Source organism: Hemitrygon akajei, chromosome 4, assembly GCF_048418815.1.
Source record: "Hemitrygon akajei chromosome 4, sHemAka1.3, whole genome shotgun sequence".
Lineage (NCBI taxonomy): Eukaryota > Metazoa > Chordata > Chondrichthyes > Myliobatiformes > Dasyatidae > Hemitrygon > Hemitrygon akajei.
In genome coordinates, this window is record NC_133127.1 from 142,837,208 (window position 1) to 142,859,400 (window position 22,193).

General features: G+C 38.1%; 1 protein-coding gene across 3 annotated transcripts in view; it reads left to right on the top strand.

The window, feature by feature from the left end:
* Positions 1-22,193, top strand: part of tenm4 (teneurin transmembrane protein 4) — a 2,228,071-nt gene that overhangs the window by 2,152,946 nt on the left and 52,932 nt on the right. For all 3 annotated transcript variants that reach the window (XM_073043455.1, XM_073043454.1, XM_073043453.1), the window contains 6 exons: positions 138-158; positions 2,216-2,448; positions 5,925-6,079; positions 11,767-12,644; positions 15,364-15,536; positions 16,239-16,474. In XM_073043455.1, the coding sequence (XP_072899556.1) occupies positions 138-158; positions 2,216-2,448; positions 5,925-6,079; positions 11,767-12,644; positions 15,364-15,536; positions 16,239-16,474 (1,696 nt within the window). The remainder of the gene's footprint in view (positions 1-137; positions 159-2,215; positions 2,449-5,924; positions 6,080-11,766; positions 12,645-15,363; positions 15,537-16,238; positions 16,475-22,193) is intronic.

Sequence of the window (22,193 nt, forward strand, 5' to 3'; positions counted from 1 at the left end):
TCATTTCCTTTTGACAAATGTTTTATTTTGACCGGTGGTAACTTGTTTAGGCTGTCTGTTTTCTTGATTATTCACAATTTTCTCAAAAACTAATACTGAATCCTTTTTCTGTTTCTTCTGTAAATGCTTTCTATCAGAAATAAAGATTTTAGGCACAGGTAAGGGACTGATACATACTGCATAATTGTGGGTTACTTGTTTTGTGAAACACTTTTGACAGGAGTCCAATGTACGAAGTTAGTTGTGTTTGTTACAACGTGATAATGGTTGCAGAGTGGAACTGCTGTCTGGATGAAATAAAATCAGATAATATTGCTATAGTCATCTATCATTTGAAGCATCATTGGAAAATGAAAATAAATGGAGTATTTCATACCACATGGTATTAGCCTTGACAGCTTTGAAGGTCATGGTGCTCAGATATAGAGATAAAAATGTCTCTGGAGAATCAAGTGGAATAATTTAAAGATGGGGATTCCAATTAATAGATATATTGTTATTCTTCCAATACCCAGCTATAACCTGGAAGGGCACACAGCTGTGTTAGAGTCTGAAGTAGAATTTTGTATCATTTAAAGTTGTTATGATTTTATTTTGTCTTCATAAGAAGCTATCTTAGTGCAAGAGTACTGGATTAAATTGTCTTGGGAAATCTTAAGAGGCAATCCTGGAGGTCCGGTGCAGTGAACAGTTAAATGGGAATATTTCACATTATAAAAGCAAATAAATTGAAGTGAGGTGAGAGCCATTCAGGAAATAACATTTAAGTTATGAGCATTCTGCCATCAGATATTAGCACAGCGAAAAGGAAGATTTCCATTTTGATCCACCAAGTAGTCTTCATTTATTTTTATAAAGTGAAATGTACTGTCTGCTATAATAAGATTGACAGATCAATCACAGTGGACAACAAAACCGTGCATTCCTTTTCTTATTTGGATATTGATATATAATCAACTTGAGAACCCTGATTAGAAAACTGATGCACTTACGATATCAATATCATTCAATACAATTTGATTTCATCAATTGGCTGGTTGCCAATATATTGCACAGTCCTTGTACTGCATGACAAGATGGCCTCCAGTAGATTTCCTCTGGAAATGAAAACATATTGTATTTTCTACCTAAAGATCAGTGAAGCTCATCAGTTGGAGCTGGACAAAAGGGAAGACAGAACATTCACATCATAAAACTGCAAATATGTTAGTTTCTCTCAAAAACAGTTGTTAATACCCAATAAAATTAAACTTGAGATACAATTGGAGATATCCTTGGCTTTATAGGGAGTAATAAGTTTCCTGTAAAGCTGAGGGTAGCTCCAACACTAAATTCTGCTGTATTGATTAGAATGTTTAGGTACAAGCAGTGATAGGTGTGGCCAGGATAACTAAGTAGGAAGAAGGTGAAACATAGAATATGATTGCTGGGAATAAGGCAACCTGTGTGTTTGCATCATTCTCCTTAAATTCTAGAGACGTGTGAAAATCCAAGGAGATCGGCAGTTTCAGAGATACTCTACTCACCCTATCTCTCACCAGCAATTATTCCACGGTCAAAGTCACTTAGATCATATTTCTTGCCCATTCTGATGTTTAGGCTGAACAACAACTGAACCTTTTGATAATGTCTGCATGCTTTTATGAATTGAGTTGCTGCTGCATGATTGGCTGACCAGATATTTGTATTAACAAGCTGGTGTACCTATTAAAGTGGCCACTGGGTGTATATCAGTGCTTGACAGATGGAAACCTAGTGGAGTCATATTTGGGGGGGTGGGGGTGGATAATGGAAAGCACTTGTATCGCTTGCTCCATCACTCTGGGATGTCCCAATGTGCACAGTCCCATCAAGCCAGTTAGCATTAACAACGAAGATAAGGAGAAATCTTTCCCCTTGGAATATTGTCAGTGTCTGGAGCTCTCTACCACAGAGAGCTGTGGGTAATGTTAAATACTGAAGTCGGCTGATTGGTTGTTTGGTCGACTCTGGCACCTACTTCTTTGGCTGTGGTGTTAAAAAGAGTGGGTACGAATTGGACTGAAGAAAATAGAAAAGTAGACCAAATGATAACTGGGAAACTAAGCAATTAGTGCAAACGTCTTTGACAACATTCAGGCATTTTTACTTGTAATTTTTATGGTAAATAAAAACTTAAGTTTTGTTTAAATATGGAGAAAATATAAAGCTTAAAATGTTTTAAATCTGTTTTTAGTAACAGCCCAGCACACAAATACTACCTCTCAGTGGATGCCGTGTCAGGATCATTATACCTGTCTGATACAAATACCAGACGTGTCTATAAAATAAAGTCCCTTGCTGGAGTCAAGGACATCACTAAGAATGCTCAGGTAGTGGCTGGGACAGGAGATCAATGCCTTCCTTTTGATGAAGCGCGATGTGGTGATGGTGGAAAGGCGATCGAAGCCACTCTAACTAGTCCGAGAGGTGAGTCTCCAGCCAATTAGTTATGTCAACTGTGTTTCTTTTTGTGAGTGATCATGGAAAGTTTGATAGATATTCTTTGAATCATCAAAAGTTTGAAAGCACACTCGGGTGCTTAAGCCCACTGCAACAGCAGTACATCAGCTTTGAGATTACTGCTAAGATTGTAGTTACTTTAAAAGTGACCAGTAATTATAGTCAACAAACGCAGTCCACATGGCTCAACTGATGGCTATTCTCACTCCAATTGAAACTCATACTTGCCTGTCAACAGAAACCTCTGTGAATTTATGTTCCTGATGTCAGTAGACAGCAGAGAGCAACAATCATTTTATTTTAGTGACCAAATAACCAAGTTTCCAAAGTGATCCAGTGATTCATGTAATGTCACTTCAAACATAGGTTCACACACAATGGAATATTTCCTTTTTTAATGTATCCTTCAAAACTTCAAGATGTTGCGTATGCTTCAGCCAAGTTTCACAGAGCAATGTTCTATAAAGAAATCAACTAAATTGACAATTATTTTGTTATAATCGAGGGGCATTGACCTATGTAACAGAAGAATTCCCAATTTTTTGTGCAATTCCATGGATTTTACGAGAGAAGCTTCTGACTATACCTCGGTGCATGTGACAATAATAAACCAGTTCCAAATCCATTTCTGTCAACCAAAGAATCATTTTAACATCGACTAAAGGGCATGTCCAACAAAACAAGCAGGTCCTTATATGTATCATCTTAGCTAATACACTGATCTCTAAGTGCAACTTGAAACTATGATCATCTGACTGAGTGGAAAAATCTCAAACATGATAAGGAAAGTTCTGTAGGAGTCCTGGGATCTTGTTTTGCTTGGCTTTGGAAAACTCAGCATGTAGAACGAGACTTAATTCCTGAATGTAGTTCTAGTTAATAAATTCCTGAAACTCATATCTATCACCAGCAAAAGGACGGTGTTATTACCACAGGCTCATGAACAAATAGCAAATTAGCTAACAGAATGATATGTTTAGTTTGGCACTAAAAATGCAAGCCCTAAATGAAGATTAATGCAGAACAAAACTTATGGAGGTAGTATCTTGTGTAGTTCCACAGGGATTTTCACTAATAAATGTTATAGAGAATGCTGCTTCCAAAAAAATAACAATTTTTATAGCTGCTGCTATAAAATTTAATAATAACAACAAGCCAGATGGTTATATGTAAAGAGGTTTTGAAGCATTCAAGGGGATCTGGACCAATTAAGGAAATGCAGAAAATAATCCATTGTGGATTTGAAACATAGTGCAATCAAAATCATTGAAGCATTTGTGGAGTTTCAAGGAAGAGCAACAAGATTACTAACAAACTGGGAATTACATAATAAAAGATCTTACTGCCAAATTCTTCTAAATTGTTACCCTGGTCTTTGAGTTGTACAGCAGAACAGGCCCTTCGGCCCACAAACTCCGTACTGATTACCAGCACCTATTTACACTAACCTCACGCAAGGCTCTTCCTTTCACCTACGCAGTGAGCAATTAGTATTGACCATTTAACCTACCAACCTGCACGCCTTTGGGATGTGAGAGCACCTGAACGAAACACACACAATCAAACTCCAAAGAGACAGCACTGGAGCTCAAGGTTAAATTAGGATCACTGAAGCAGCGAGAACAGCCTCTATATCTACTCACTTTTCTGGGACGAGTGTCATTTGAAATGCTCGGTTTAATTGCCCATCACTAACAGCAGTAGTAAGATACAGATGGACGATATTGCAGTCATTGAGGTTGGGCATAGGTGTTAATCCTATTTCCAAGATTTAGAGCCCGCAGCTGTAATATGCAATACTGTGCAAAAGTTCTGGGTGCCCAAGATTCCTTATATGAATCCTGATATCAACATCGTCAAGGCTGCCTGGGACTACCTGGAGAGACAGAGGCAAGCGAGACACCCAAAGTCTGCAGAAAAACTGTGACAAGTTCTCCAAGATGTTTGGAACAACCTACCAGCCAATTGTCTTATAAAACTGCGTGACAGTGTACCTAAGAGAATTGATGCAGCTTTAAAGGCAAAGGGCGGTCACATCAAATATTTATTGATTTAGTTTTTTACTGCTTATAGCTCATCATAGTGATTTTATTTGATAGTTAGAAACTTGACATTTCAGTAATTTTGAAAGCATTTTTCTCTCTAAAATCTAGGGTCCTCCGTTGAGGACTGGCTCATGATTCCCTGGCTTCCTCCTCCTAAAGTCAATAATCAGCTCCTTGGGGTTACTGAAGTTGAGTGAGAAATCGTTGTGGCACCACTGAGCTGGATTTTCAATCTCCCTCCTATATGCTGAGTCAGCCAACGGTAATGGATAGTGCCTCACCGTCAAAAGTATAAAGCCAGCAGAGCAGGGGGCTAAGCATCCAGCCGTGTGGTGCACCTGTGCTGAAGGCAGTTGTGTAGGAGATGTTGTTGCCAATTCAAACTGACTGGGTCTGCAAGTGAGGCAGTGAAGATCCAATTGCAAAACAAAGTATTGAGGCCTAGGACTTGGAACTTATTGCTTGGTTCTGAGGGAATGATAGTGTTGCATATTGAGCTGTAGTCAATGCAGAGCATCCTGATGTATGCATCTTCACTGGCCAGGTGTCTCAAGGTTGAGTGAATAGCCAATGAAATGGCATCTGCTGTGGACCTGTTTTGACAGTAGGCAAACTCCAAGGATCCAAGTCACTCCTTAGGCTGGAGTTGATATGCTTCATTACCTACATCTCAAAGCACTTCATCACCAACCTCTCAAAACACTTCATCACAGTGGATATAAATGCTACTGGACAATAATCGTTGAGACAGGTCACCACCTTCTTGGGCATGGGTATAATTGAAGCCTGCTTGGAGCAGGTGGGTACCTCAGACTGCTGAAGTGAAAGGCTAAAGGTGTCAGTGAACACTCCAACCAGTTGATCGACTCAGCTCTTTAGGACTCAGTCAGGTACGTCGTCTGGGCCGGATGCTTTCTGTGGGTTCACCCTCCTGAAGGATGCTCTCATGTTGGCCACAGAAACGGAAATTACAGGATCTTCAGTACATCCAAGTAAAGTCAGACAATCTAGGTATCTGAGCTTTGGATAGGTAATCCATCAGTTTAATCGTTGGTTCAGCAATGTTTTGAAAAACAGTAGGTTTTTACTAGTTAATCCAGTGGTCAACGAGCATTTCCGCAGGTAGAATCATTTGACGTTATCAAAGTGTCTTGAGATCACCTGTCCTCATTTTCAAAAGAAAGTGAAAGCCACCAAAGATAAAGTAAAACAAAAGATTTTAATAAGGTACCAAAACTATTATTAAGGTTAATAATACTCTGAACTGCACTAATATCTATAGTGATAGAATGACTTAATGTAATCCTACCAGTTCCCTTCTTGGATGAAATCTTAAAGAAAAATCTAACACTCTGAGCCCAGAAGCTTATTTGATTGTTCATTCTTTTCCTTCACCAGGTATAACAGTTGACAAATTTGGTCTGATATACTTTGTGGATGGGACCACAATACGCCGTATTGATCAGAATGGAATAATCTCCTCTGTGATTGGTTCTAATGACCTCACCTCAGCACGTCCTCTTAGTTGTGATTCAGTAATGGATATTTCCCAGGTAAAATGATTGTCATGCAGTGTATCTTTGACACAAAAATACTCCCTTTACAGTAACAAATGGAAGATATAAGCAGGCCCTCAATCACACTTATTGAATTTGAGGTAAACTCTCTAAGTGATTTTTTGTGCCATTGTCTGAGATTTACAACAATCTTGTGCCTCGAATTTTATAGGATTATTGTACAAACCCTGCATAAGTTCCACCCTGTTGTTCAGTGCCCAGAACTTCCTCTCTGACTCATGCATTAAATCTTGCAGCTAAATTATTTGTGACCTTGGCTTAATAGGCCCCTGACATTGAGATAAATCATTCATAAATGGTTGTTCATGCTGTTTTATGGGACTTACTCAATGAGTTAATAAACTGAGTTCAAGGTGTGATTTTCATTCAATATTTGATTAAACTTAAGGTTCTTGTTGATCTTTAACATGGTTTTGAATTGTACGTGCATGTACTTAAGACAAAACTAGAAATAAAGCCTGTGCACTTTCATATAAGGAAAACAGACAAGTTATATGTGGGTGCTTGAAAGGAAATTAAAAGTCACATACAGTGTAACAGCTCTAGAATTGTATTCATCTGAAAGAGATTATAACTAAAGGTTGTGCATCATATTTGACATGATTCTAAAGCTCACAGAAACAAAAAAAATGTAACTCTCCTTTTAAACGCAAAAGTAGACAAGTAATATTCAATCTTGAAATTACATTTATCATGATTTTACAGACCCTTGATAATTTGGTCCTGAATTTTCCAGTTTTTGCTTTTAGTTCATTTTAGAGATCTTATCACAACATGACTAAACACAACACAACATACATTAAAATTTTCAAGGCCTCACATAACTTTCCTTGTTAGAGCCATTTTCTTCAGAACATTCAAGTCCAGAAAAAGTGCATGTCACATATTGTGAGGGTCAATATATTACTTTATGTAAATTCAGTGCACTGTCTTTATCCTAACCAATGAGCAGATCTGCTGGAGATCACATCTCCCTTCATTAAACATATCTATCTTTTGTGCTGAGATTGTCATGTTTAAGAAATCAGTTCAAGTTTCATTCATGAAGTTTTATTGGAATATAAGTTCCTTCATATATTAAGAGTTAAAACTTCAAAGCATTTTGATTAAGAACACTGCATTTTCTACAGCTCAAAATCATAATCCAGTCAGATTTGTTGAAGTGAATACCTGATAGAAATTTTTTCTCTTTAGTAAGGAAAATATGAATAATCTTGAATAATTCTTTACTTATGGTACAAAATGAATCTCAATCATTCCTCCTGATTTTCTACAATCAAGACATTCACTACTTTCTTAACGTTGCCTAAAGGTACAAAATATCTGAACGTTTAACAAAATAATGATATTACAGTTAGTTATGCTTTACTAGTTAACGTTTCATACGCCAATTTGTGTGGCCAACCCACCAAGATAGATTAATCTCTTTAATGCTAGCATGAGAGCAAATGGGAAAATGTCTTGAAACTTTTTTTTTAATGTTGCTTCATTTAGTTTGAAATTTTGGTGTTTAACCTCCAAAAATATTGGAGATGAGAGAAACAAAAGCTATCTTGGCAGGGGAATAGTTGAATGTGATGAAATTTCCTGGTGTCTTAAGATAATGTTCAACTTTTCAACAACTGGGTTATCCAAAGGATTGAACAGAACCATATTGTAAACTATATTATCATGTTCCTCCGTGTTGACTTCAGTGGCAAGTAATATTCAGTGAGATACATTGTACTCTGGGCCTTCAGCTTTCCACCATTTATTCTCCTTTTTTAATACCTACATACTTTAATCTTTATTTAAAATATGGTTGCCATTTTGAAAAAAAGTACATTTACATATTAGAAATCCTGTAATATAATTTAAGATTGTAATTAGGCAGCTTGACAATCAAGGCTGATTGAATTTGATGGATGGTAGTAAATCTAGACGTTCATCTAGTATCACCAACCACAGCCCGAGGTGGGTGAACTTCAGTTACTTTTTGACAAATTATGTTCTTCCTCAATTATCCCATGGATCAGCAACTTCTGTCAGTCGTGGACAGTAAGAGTTATACTGGCCCATCAATAGAACTGGGTGACTTTCCTTCAAGAGCTCAGCTGATGGAGTGGCAGACTGTAATGGTTTCACTAGTTTAACTCAAACCAAAAGAGCAGCTTGTCTTTGGGTAATGCAGCCATAAAATCTATGTTAGGAATCTATGTGAATCAGAGGATTTCATATAATAATAGAGCTAAATCCTCAGGAAGGATCTCGGCCTGATTCGTCGACAGTTTATTCCTTTCCATAGATGCAGCCTGACCTGCCGAGTTCCTCCTACATTTTGTGTGTGCTGCTCTGGGTTTCCAATATCCACAGAACCACCAGTGCTTAGGAGCTGAATCCTAATTGCTCAGGAGCAGTATGGTCTCTTTGGACCTCAACTACAGTAAGAAAAGGCAGCAAAATATTATGTAAATGTATTATGGTAATTTTAACAACATATGTTCATGTTATGGTCATTTCAAATTAAGTATTTTTGACAAAGTAAGAGCATTGCACTTGTGCAATTAACAGCAGTGGCTGTGATAGGATAATGAAAGCTGCAAAGTAATGAAAGGGTGAATATATTTACGATGGAAATGCGGGTTTTATTAGTAATAACTTGGTAACGTACTGAAAATAGTCAATTTTGGCTGTTTGCCATGTTAACTGAGGCAAGACACCACTTTTATCACTTGGAAGAATAAAAAGCTTTTCAATTAGATCTCAATGGTATTGTGAAACCACAGGCCATGAAATTTTAAAAAGGCAACTTTGATAGGAAGTAGATTTTAAATATTGAAAATTCACTAGTTATTTAAAAAGAAATTTGTTTCCTGATGCCAGTGCTAATATTGGGAAAATTATGTGCAATGTGCCAAATTCTGGCCTTCAGTTATTATGGTGTTATTTCCCAGTTGTAAAGAAGATAATATTGTAGAGTTAATTTGATCATTATCTTAATACAAACTTCATTCATTGGAAATAAATTCTTTTTATTAAAGATATATCCTAGTGAGATTTTTAATTATTCTATTTCACTCTCATTTTCCATTTCCTATAAATCAGTTGAATTTTTTTTTGCAAAATAAAATCAGAGGCAAAATTCTAAAAGGGGAACTGAAAGATAAAAGGGTGTTTGCGCACAAATTATTGAAGGTGGTAGGGCAGGTTGAGAAGACATTTAAAACATATGGGATTAACACACACTCAGTGGCCACCTAATTAGGTAAACCTGTACACCTGCTTGTTGATGCAAATAACTAATCAGCCAATCATGTGGCAGCAACACAGTGCATATAAGCATGCAGACATGGTCAAAAGAATCAGTTGTTAATCAAGCCAAATATAAGACTGGGGATAGAAATGTGATCTAAGTGACTTTGAGCCAATGTTGGTGCCAAATGGGATGGTTTCAGTATCTCAGAAACTGCTAACCTCTTGGGATTTTCACACATAACATTCCCTAGGGTTTACAGTGAATGGTGCAAGAAACAAAGAACAACATCCAGTAAGTGACAGTTCTGTGGGTGAACATGCCTTGTTAAAGAGGGAAGTCACAGTAGAATTATCAGACTGGTCCAGACTGCCAGGAAGATGACAGTAACTCTAATAACCACGTGTTACAACAGTGGTGTGTAGAAGTGCATATCTGAATGCACTACATGTCGAACCTTGAAGTGGATGAGCTACAGTAGCAAAAGACCATAAGCATATCCTCAGTGGCCACTTTATTTGGTACAAGTGGTACCTAATAAAATGGCCACTGAGTGTATAGAGGAACAGAGTTCAAAACCAAGGAAATCACAATGATTAAAACACTGATTTGGTCATAACTGGAATATGATATCCAGTTCTGAGCCTGACAATCTGAGTAAATCAACATTGGGGTTCTTGAAGAGGGTGTAGAAGAACTTTGCTAAAATTATTCCAGAGAGAAATTGTTATGTAGAAGCCAGGATTGTCCTCTATAGAATAGAGGAAGTTAAGAAAGGATCTGATTGAGGTACTTAAAATAAAGAAAGATTTAGAGAGAATAGAAACATTAAAAATTGTTCTAGTTGGTGGAAGAACAAAGAGCCAAACAATAGATTCACGATTGACGAAATAACCAAAATTGACATGAGACATAGTGTTATTATGTAGTGAGTGTTCAGGAAGTGGAGTCACATCAACGAGATAGCAGATCCATTTGTGGCATTCAAAAGTGAATGGGACAAAGAAAATTGTGGGTCAGTGGTGTGTGATTCTCTGAATACCTTTGCACAGAGTTGACATCAAGTTCATGGCCCAATAGTCTCCTCCCATGTTATAAGCTTTCTGTGAACCTGTGAAGGAATAAACAAGGTTAAGGTGCTGGCTTCCAGCATTGCTTGAAATTACAGACCAGGTGAAGCTTTAATTCTACAATAATAAAATGCACTGATTGAAATATTGTCACAAAATGTAAACTATTAAAATGGCTGCATTAGTCTTAAGAAAATGTTAATTCAAATTAATAGAAATTCTCCTACCACCATGACATAAAAGCAGCTAAAGCCTATGCCATTATAATTGAAATGATTCAACAGAACACAATAATACATACAAAATGGTGGAGGAACTCAGAAGGTCAGGCAGCATCTATAGAGAGAAATAGAGTCAACATTCCAGGACAAGACCTTTCATCAGGACCTGATGGTGATCCTCCAGCATTTTGCATACATTACTCTGGATTTCTAGCATCTGCAGAATCTGTTGTGTTTACAACAGAACACAAAAAACTCAGGAGAGGAAATTAACATTTTCATCAGAATCAGAATCAAGTTTATTATCACCGGCACGTAACGGGAAATTTGTTAACTTAGCAGCAGCAGTTCAATGCAAAACATAATCTAGCAGAGAAAAAAAACCTAAATAAAATAAAATAAAATAATAGTAATAGATAAACAAGGAAATTAATTATGCATATAGAATAGATTTTTTAAATGTGCAAAAATAGAAATACTATATATTTTTTAAATGAGGTAGTGTCTAAAGGTTCAATGTCTATTTAGGATGGCAGAGGGGAAGAAGCTGTTCCTGAATCGCTGAGTGTGTGCCTTCGGGCTTCTGTATCTCCTACCTGATGGTAACAGTGAGAAAAGGAATGCCCTGGGTGCTGGAGGTCCTTCATAATGGACGCTGCCTTTCTGAGACACAACTCCCTAAAGCTGTCCTGGGTACTTTCTAGGCTAATACACAAGATGGAGCTGACTAGATTTAAAACCTTCTGCAGCTTCTTTCAATCCTGTGCAGTAGCCCCTCCCTCCATACCAGACAGTGATGCAGCCTGTCAGAATGCTCTCCACGGTACAACAATAGAAGTTTTTGAGTGTATTTGTTGACGTGCCAAATCTCTTCAAACTCCTTCTTTATAACTACATCGATATGTTAGGACCAGGTTAGAACCTCAGAGATCTTGACACCCAGGAACTTGAAGCTGCTCACTCTCTCATCATACAATCATTATTTTTCAGGGCTGCAACTTATACAACCTTGGTTTTAACAATTTATTACTCATTTTCTGAGAGCAAATGTCATATTTTACCAGCAGGCGTTTGTATATTACAGTACTAATTCTCAGGATTTTGTCAGATATTAATATGAACTGTTACCTTTTCCTTCAGGTACGTTTGGAATGGCCCACGGACCTTGCAGTGAACCCTATGGACAATTCCCTTTATTTGCTGGATAACAATGTGGTACTACAGATTTCAGAAAATCACCAAGTTCGTATTGTGGCGGGGCGCCCAATGCATTGCCAAGTGCCTGGAATTGATCACTTCCTCCTTAGCAAGGTGGCTGTGCACTCCACCCTTGAGTCAGCCACTGCCATATCCATTTCCCATAATGGAATCTTATATATAGCGGAAACAGATGAGAAGAAAATTAATCGTGTGCGGCAAGTGACAACAAATGGTGAAATATCTCTGCTGGCTGGAGCACCAACTGGATGCGACTGTAATAACGACGCTAACTGTGAATGTTATTCAGGAGATGATGGGTATGCAAAGGATGCCAAACTAAATGCTCCCTCATCCCTGGCAACATGCCCCGACGGAGATCTGTACATAGCAGATCTTGGGAACATCCGCATTCGATTTGTTCAGAAAAACAGGCCTTTCCTCAATTCTCAAAATCTCTACGAGGTCGCTTCAACCATTGATCAGGAGCTTTATTTATTTTCCATTAATGGTAGCCACCTGTTTACTCAGAGCCTTATCACTGGAGATTACCTTTATAATCTTACTTACACTGGGAGTGGAGACATAAGCACAATTAAAGATAATAATGGCAATTCATTAACCATTCGGCGTGATTCCTCAGGAATGCCACTTTGGCTGGTGGTGCCAGACGGACAGGTTTACTGGCTGACAATTGGAGCAAATGGTGCGTTGAAGAGTGTATCCACCCAGGGACATGAACTGGCTATGATGACGTACCATGGCAGTACTGGTCTATTGGCAACTAAAAGCGATGAAAATGGATGGACCACTTTTTATGAGTAAATATCTAGTTTTTAATTTACTTATATTAAATAAGATCTTGTTTTTTCAATGAAACCTAATACCCAATAGATTGTAATCCTGTCAAATCTGAACATCATTCAAGAGAAAATAAGGCTGAAAAAAATCTGATCCAGCTCATCATATCATAATTTAGAGCTAGTTCTAAGACATCCAGTTCTGGACATCATATGAGGTTGACTTAGATGCTCCAGTACACAGTTGCTGTGTTAATGTCCGTCATCACTGAAAAGTGGAACAATATTTCCACAGCTGTCTGTGGAAGCAGGTTGTAGCTAGATTTTGATATGAACCAAACTTAGTAATAGCTTTTCCTTTTTGAAATAAAACAATGATAAAATTAAAAAATATTAGACTGAATGTTCAGAGGGACTTTGTTAATGTGGTTCCAACCGCATCTGTGAGCATATGGAAGATTAGCCTTGATATAGAAGTTTTTTAAAAAAAAAAAAATTTTGGATGAAAGAGGTGCTGCATTTTTTTTGAAGAATCAAGAAGCGGCTTCCCTTTGCCAAGGTTAGTGCTGAAAAAGCAGATAGTTTATATTGCAAACACTGACAAAGTTGAACTATTGAGCAAATTTTGATTTCTGTAATTCCTGTTATTCCTGTTTTGGTTTTGAGTGACTAATGGCAAAATACCAATTTCCTCAAGTTACAGTATGGAATGTTACCATGATTCTGCATGGAGAGCAGCTGGTGCAAAACTCACTGAAAGTGTTCAATGCGTTAGAAGTGTATCAGCATTACGGGGAGATTGGATAAACTTAGATTTCTTTTACTGGAGTATCAGAGGCTGAAGGGCAACATGATACATGTATATTAAATTATGGTTAAAGATGGTCTCAGAGTTGAAATGTCAGGTACAAAATGGCATTCATTTAAAGGCAAGAGGAGGAAAGTTTAAGGGAGATTTGGCAGGTTAGTTATTCATTCAGAGAGTGATGTGCACATGTTTTTAGGGTAAGTACTAGAGCAGATACAAAAGTGATGTTAGAGGCATTTAGACAGACATAAACAGCTAAGGAATAAAGGAACGTGCAGATGGATGGGGTTAGTTTAAATTGGCATTATGGTCAGCACAGACATGATGGATTGAAAAGTGTGTTCTTGCACTATACTCTTCTAGTTCTAACCTATGAATGTGCCGAATGACTAAATATGATCCTTAAATTATTTTGTCAAAGTAGGACTAAGGTAACTATGTTTTCAAAATATTTGCTTTTGTGTAAGAATTTACCAGTTACAATAACATTGTGCTTCCCACTTAATTGGCTTTAGAACTCATTCAATGTTAATAGAGATTCCTCCTTTGCTCAACAGTACCTCTGGCTTAGGCAATGTTTTTTACTTTAAGCACTCCAGTTAAGTTTAATATTTTATTCACTGAAAATATTGTAAATAAGCAAATATTATTTTTTATTCTCAATGTTCCACTTTTACATAATACATTAAATCAACATAATTATAGTTTCCTACATGGTGCATATTTTGTGTTAACTTTTGATGCAAACATTCAATGCAAACAGATGGAAGAATCTCCAGATATCCCACAATAAATATTCAATACTGTAGCTGCAAAGGACATAACAATGCTAAGGTATAACTTTTATAACACACTTCATGTGTTCTTAATGAATAAGATTGAAAGGGCAGGTATACATGTTAATTCAAAGGAGTCAGAATCTGTGCACAAAATAAGGACAATGTGGAGGAACCAATTGGTGGAAAAGCCTTTGTCCAAGCAACTTTCTATATCCAAGCCTCCGCTAAACAACCTTGCCCTTTTTTAGCAATCCCAATGACAAGCTAAAATGTCAATTTTCTCCTTGTATATATTGGTTAGGGTCCTCACATTTATCGAAGGACTCCTTTAGAAAATAAGAGTAGGTTCCAAGGTAGATCTGTTCAAAATGCTTCAGATAGTGGCATAAGCAAATTGTTTTCTGAGTCATTACATACTTCTGCGCTTAATGTCCCAAAATAGAACAGGCAACTGTTTTCAATTTTCATAAAGATTAGATTTTAGTAATTTTAACTCTGTATTCATATTAATTCAAGTAATTCAGCAAAACAAACATAAAGCCAAAAACACATTTAATATTTTTGAAATGCCTTGAGTTTTATTTGTTTTATTTTACTGAAATGAACAGATATATACAGTAAGTAACATTATTCTGTACTTTAGCTGAAATGCTGATATATACTTGTGATTACAAATAATATTAAAATGGGAAAATGATTGAAATAGCTAGTGGTTATATCTGATGAGTTTTTTGGCTGTGAATTTTGGACTCACTGATTTCACTGTTGCGGTTCTAATAAAAATAGCAGAGAAACAAGCATGAGACATTGCTGGCGAAGCATTTCATTAATTCACTCTGTGTCCCAAATGCTATTTCTGAAAAAAAAATTTGCTCTGTTTGGTGAAAATAAATAATGGCTGAGAATTTGAGTTTCTTATGTAAAAAAAATATTATCCTTACCTCAAGGAATTGTATTACTGATGTTAATCTTAAAATAAATTAATTCTGCTTTCAATGTGCTTCTGATCCGAAATAGAAAAGTTCCATCTGAAATGTGAAGTAAATACAGGAAACTGTTTAGAAAAACTGTAATGCATGTAAGATTATGAAATCTTGAAGCGTTTCAATAAAACAAAATACATAAGATATAAACACAATTACTTTCCACCTAGGTATGATAGTTATGGACGCCTCATCAATGCAACTTTTCCCACTGGGCACATTTACAGTTTCCATGGTGATATTGATAGTGCTGTCCAAGTACATGTTGAGACTTCTAACAAGAATGATGTTACCATAACAACTAATTTGTCAACCGCAGGTGCATTCTACACCCTAGTCCAAGGTAAAGTTCATTCACTATTATTTCCTCTTAACTAAGTATTCTTATTTTTTATCACTATGGAAAACAATAAGCAAGGTTTCATGATAGTCAAAAACCAAAAAAAAAATGTTCAGAATCTGTAATAAAATCTGGTGGATGTGATTAACCTGAAGCATGAACTCTTGTTTCCCTTTCCAGAGATGATGCCGGTTCTGCTAAGTATCCATAACATTTTCATTCTTATGAATAATAGTATAGTGGTTATGTTATATATTTTTGCTTATTTACAAGGCAATCACTGCATTATTATTTAAGACAACAAGGTTCCAGCTACAATGTGCAGTGAAAGCTATGATCTTGATTGGTGGTGACGTCATCTGCCCAATTTCCCTTCTTTGCTGAAGCAAGTGAATCAGGAGCCAATCTAAGCAGTTAATCTGTCAACCATTTGACAGTTTTGTCCTGAATTAACAGACCAACTTTATTTTATTTGATTTGAATAAAATTACTAGGTGTGTGTTTCTGTTGGTTGCGTTTGTACTTATCTCTCTGCACCAATCCTGACCACATGAGCATTGGATAATTTGCTGAAGTAAGCAAACGCATCGAAAGAGAACTTCTAATATTGACTAGCTGGTGTGAGACACAAATATGCATTTTTCTCAAACAATGTCTAACATGATAGTGATGTTAAAATAGTTACTTATTTCTTTGTATTCTTAGACCAAGTTCGAAATGCATATCATGTTGGTGCAGATGGCTCACTGAGGCTCATGCTGGCTAATGGTATGGAAGTTACCTTGCAAACTGAACCACATCTCTTGGGAGGCACTGTAAATCCTACTGTCGGAAAGCGCAATGTTACGTTGCCCATTGAAAACGGCTTAAATTTAGTGGAATGGAGACAACGAAAAGAGCAAGCCAGGGGACAAGTCACTGTATTTGGAAGAAGGCTTCGGGTAAGTAAGACCCAAACTACACTAAATATAAAACTGAATCTCCCAACAATGCAACTTTTTGACGTACAACTGAATTGTGCTAAGCCCATTAGAGATGGGGAAAGCTATTTTACCTGTCGGTATTCGCGTCATAAAGGTCTCAGCATGTTTCAATGAAGTAATTAACTACCTCCAAAATAGCTTTCACCTGCTCTATCTGGATGCTAGACTTGTGCATTAGTTGTAAAGTCATGAAAATTTATAGCATGAAGACCACCTGTCCATTTTGTTTTCTGCCAGTTCTTAATCTGAACAAATCAAAGCTCTCATCTGATGGGAAGGTGAAACTGCATTAAATGGGTTATGAATTTCACATTTATTGATTTGAACTGGTGTTTATATTATGTTTCCAATATTAATTAATATGTTGATGCTTCCAATTTAAAGTCATATTTTATATTTAGCTTTTCATTCTTTTTTCTTATGTATTCATTTGAAGGCCAGTTTTGTAACTCTGGGCATTTGTTTAGTAAGTGACTTTTGGCCTCAATTCAGAACTAAGCCAAAAACAGTAGTTGGCCCTCCTCAGAGGCTTTCCATTATGATTCACTGGTGACTGCATTCACTTCTGTAACCCTGGTACTACTGGAGCCTTTTTTAAATCTGGGAATACTCATCATAACATTGGATTCTGTTTTCTATTGCAAAATGTAATTGTTTGCGTGATCCAACTAGAGACTAAGGCAGTGTAAATTACAAGCAAGCCCTCTAATTCCCAGAGGCCTTATTTGAGTTCTCGTTGGAATAAGTCAGAGTGAGAAGGAATATTGGACTTGTGCATTGAAGCAGCTCTGTACAGAGGACTGGCGTGGGATGTGAGAGAGGACCTAAAGGATGAATGTTCTAATGCACACAATGTCCGGAGTGACCCTGTGTGTTAGAATGAGTATCTTAGGCCTTTCGTGCGTGCACATGCACACACCACCAACTGGATTGGACACCAATGTCTCACTGAGGCAGGGTTGGTAAAGGACTGGGGAAAGATTGGGGAGATAGGGAAAAGTCATTGGAGATCACAGGGAAGAATAAGGGAGTGGGAAGTAAGTCGAGAGGAATGATGATAAATGATTGGAGAGCAAAGTGAAATTCTGGGGTGAATGGTAGAAGTCTGTTGAGGAGGTTGAAGGAATATGATAAAAATCACCAGGTGTTGATGGGAGAGCAGATGAATATGAGAGAATAGCAGAGTGAGAGATGATCACGTTGGGAAGGGTAGGATCTGGTGAGAAAATAGAGTGGGTGAACAGGAGATTAGGTAGAGGGGACATCCAAAATGAAGATTGTAAGTATATTGGGGGCGTGTGAACCAGTAAAGAGAATTAGCAAAACTATGGATATGGCAGAAAATCTGGGATTGGGGTACAGTAGTTCTGGGATAAAAGCCAGATTAAATCAGAGATTTCGGAGTTGGATTTGATTGGTGGGGTGGGGAGTAATGAAGGGGTGATTAGGGAGAGGATGGGGAAGAGGATCAGGAGGTGAGATTGAAGGATCCTGTAATAGCAGAAGATCATAGAAGATGAGTAGGTTTCTCAGTGAAGTCAAGACAAGTGGATTGGTAAGGGGCTGGGAAAGCTGAGGAAGAGATCCAAGGATCAATAGAGGTTGTCGGAAGGCCAGTGGAAGAAGGTGCTGTTGTATTAGAGTAATTCTCTGTGATCACCATAACTATGACCCAAGTTGTAGAAATGTTTACTGCCACAATCCCAGATTGTGGGTCTTCCATGTTATGTTAAAAGCCCTATCATACCTCCTTGTCCAATTCAGGCCCAGAGCTTCAATTGAAACTCATGCCATTCAGATACTATGTGAAGAATCACATAGTACTGTCTGCTTTGAATTTGTGGGCTGGACAGTATACAGGGATTCATCTTCAAATCTGAATGAATGCACCACAATTGTCACTGACTTCATTAAAACCTGTGTGGATGAGTGTGTGCCTACAAGAACACACTATACGTAACTTAATCGAAAGTTATGGGTGAACCAGGGCTAGGTCTGTGGCATTCAAGCCTGGTCATCCAGGACTATACAAGAAGGCCAGGTATGACTTACGGAGGGCTATCTCAAGACCAAAAGAACAATTCTGATTGAGGTTAGAGGAACCAATGCACGCCAACTCTGGGAGGGTTTGCAGGCTGTTACTTCCTACAAGGTGAAACCTAACATCATGAATGGTTGCAATGCTTCACTCCCATATGAGCTCAACTCCTTCTACGCACGCTTTGGAATAAAACTACAGTTATGAGGATCCGTGTAGCACCGGTGACCCTATGATCTTTGTCTCAGAGGCCAATGTCAGAATGTCTTTCAACAGGGTGAACCCTCGCAAGATGTCAGGCCCCGATGGTGTACCTGGTAGGGCTCGGAGAACCTGTGCTAACCAACTGGTGGGTGTGTTCAAAGACATTTTCATTCTCTCATTGCTACAGTTGGTAGTTTCCACCTGCTTCAGAAGGACAATATGGACAGTATGAGTGCCCAAGAAGAGCAGGGTGGGCTGCTCTAACGCTATTAGCTAGTAGCACTTACATCTATGGTGATGTAGTGCATTGAAAGGTTGGTTATGGCTAGAATCAACCCCTGCCAAAGCAAGGACCTGGACCCACTACAATTTGCCTATCTCCACAATAGGTCTGCAGCAGATGTGATCTCTTTGGCTCTTCACGCAGCCTTAGAAAACCTGTGCAATACTAATCCTTGTGTATATCAAGCTGCTGGTTGTCTACAGCTCAGCATTTAACACAATCATTCCTGCAGGTCTGATCAAAAACCTCCAAAACCTGGGCCTCTGTACTCCATTCTGCAATTGGATCCTCGACTTCCTCACTGGAAGACCACAGTCTATGTGGTGCGGAAATAACACCCCCACCTCACTGATAATCAAACTAGTGCACCTCAGGGGTGTGTGCTTAGCCCACTGCTCTGCTCCCTCTACACCCATGACTGTGTGGCTAAGCACAACTCAAACGCCATCTGTAAATTTGCTGACAACTATTGTTGGCAGAATTTCAGATGGCGACAAGAAGATGTACAGGAGCAAGACAGATCAGCTGGTTGAGTGGTGTTGCAGCAAGAACCTTGCACTCAATATCAGTAAGACCAAAGCATTGATTGTGGACTTCAGAAAGTGTAACATGAAGGAACACACACTGAGGGATTAGAAGTTGAAAGGGTGAGCAGTTTCAAATTCCTGGGTGGCAACATCTCCGAGGAAATATCATGGGCCCAACCTATCACTGCAGTTATGAAAGAAGGCACGGCAGTGGCTGTACTTCATTATGAATTTGAGGAGATTTGGTATGTCATCAAAGGAACTCTTTCTACAGATGTACCGTGGAGAGAATTCCAACTGGCTGCATGACTGTCTGGTATGGGAGGGTGGGGCACTGCACACAATCAAAATAAGCTGCAGGAAGTTGTAAACTCACTCAGCTCCACCATAGGCACTAGCTCCCCCACCATCCAGGACATCTTCAAGGAGCAATACGTCAAAAAGGCCACGTCCATCTTTAAGGAACCATCACCCAGGACATGCCCTTGTGCTACTATCAAGGAGGAGGTACATATATATTCTCACTGTAATTTACAGTTTTTATTAATATGTATTGTGATATGCTGCTGCAGCATAACAACAAATTTCACGACATATGCCAGTGATATTAAATCTGATTCTGATTCTGAGTGCAGTAAAAGAGCATGAGGTGACATCAGTCATGTGCCCAAAATGTCGACAGTGCTTCTCCCTATTGATGCTGCCCGGCCTGCTGGGTTCCACCAGCATTTTGTGTGTGTGTTGCCTTAAAGTACTCCATGGATTTGTGGGAAACACATTTCACTGGCATATGGTGTGAAATTTGTTGTTTTGCAGCAGTAGTACAGTGCAATATATAATACATAATAAAAAAAACTAACAAGAAATAGTGTATGTGTGTGTATGTCTGTGTGTATATATATATAAAAAATTAAATGAGAATTGCGAAAAAAGAGCAAAAAAATAGTGAGGTAGTGTTCATGGATTCATTGCCCATTCAGAAATCTGCCAGCAGAGGGGAAGAAGCTGTTCCTGAAATGTTGAGTCTTTACTATCTATGCAAGACTAAACCACTGGAATCACCGCCTCTGGAGAGACTTCTTTAAGTCCCAGATATATAGGTTGTAGAGGCAAGTAGATGTAAACACGTTCATTATTGACTTAGTACTTTGCAAAGCCTAATTTATCACCTTGAATAGATTCTCAGTCCCCACTCTTTCCAAAATGATTTTGTAACTTTGATTGTGATGATAGATACAAACTGCTTCTTTATAAATTTTCAAACATTTTAATCTTCCCCTTATAAGTTTGCTACCTGTACCTGCAAGGATTCCATATTTATTGTTATTAGTCTGTATTTTTACATGTTTCCAGATTTTTAAGAGGTTTCATCTTGTACTTTAATTTTGTTCTTCATGAATTTTTTGGTCATATCCTTCTAATTCTCAAGATTGCTGCTTTTTTTTTACTGTTGCTGTTCTTTTCACATTGAAGTGTTTTTTTTTGCCAAAACGCCTCCCTCCTTTGCAAAATAGTAAAGGTCACTGGTTTAAGGTGTCCTTTTCGATTTGTCAAATCTAATGTTTTACATATAGCACTGCAAGTGTCCATTTCCAACCAGACAACCCAAACTGCATTGCAACAGCAACTGAAAATCCATTTCCTCAGCGGGGACTGAGGTTTATTCGTTCCTGCTGCCATTTTTGTATATCACACAAAATAAAGAGAGTAGAGAAAAACAGAAAAGAAATAATGTTCCCCCGTCCTCCAACATCATTCCCCAGAGCAAATAAACTGAGTCCCAGCTGATCACAGAGCAACACTGATGACATTAACTAGTTCTGAGAAGTCAGTGAGTCAGACGTTTATACATTTGTGTCTGTGCTGGTGAGAAATATGGCAAGAGGAAAAGAGTTGTGGAAATGGGGAACAAGAGTTAAAAACAAGAGGCACAACATATACAGTAAATGCTGAATTAGTTTCAAGTGTAGCAAGGAGAATAGTAGAAATGGATTAAAAAACACCTATTGGTTATGAACAAAAAAGAACATTTAGTGCAAGTGCCCCTTGCTGGTAGACGGCCTGCCAGTCCCTAAACCCACTTCCATCTTCACACAGCTGATGTTTCCCCAGCATTATTCTGACACATAAACATATCATCATGCAGGATATGCATCTCCACCTTAGCAACAGAAATTAGGGCAATAATGTGCAATCCATTGTTTCTGTTTTTGACTCACAGTAAACCGATGAACAAATCCCTTGAGCAACACAGGTGAAAATATCTCCGCTAGAACATCAGTGCCTCTGCCACAGAGTCTGATCTACCATTATTCATTTTTATTCTGCACTTTCAGCATGTAAATACTATCCACATTAGCTCAAAATACTCTGCTCGCTGGCTTGGGGCTACTTGCCACAGTGGGATGTATTGAGACACACCCCAGGGTCAGATTGCAAACTGCCTTGTCCCCACTTCCCCCTGATATTCCCCCACTCCCACAACACTATTGTACCACGACAGCCACGATGATGTCATACAAGGATCTGCCCCGTTTTCCAGAGGCCAGCTTCGGAAAGATGTGGTAGCTGCAAGTTCTGCAGGCAGCATCTGTCAAGAAATACAAAAGCAAAATTTTACTTTAC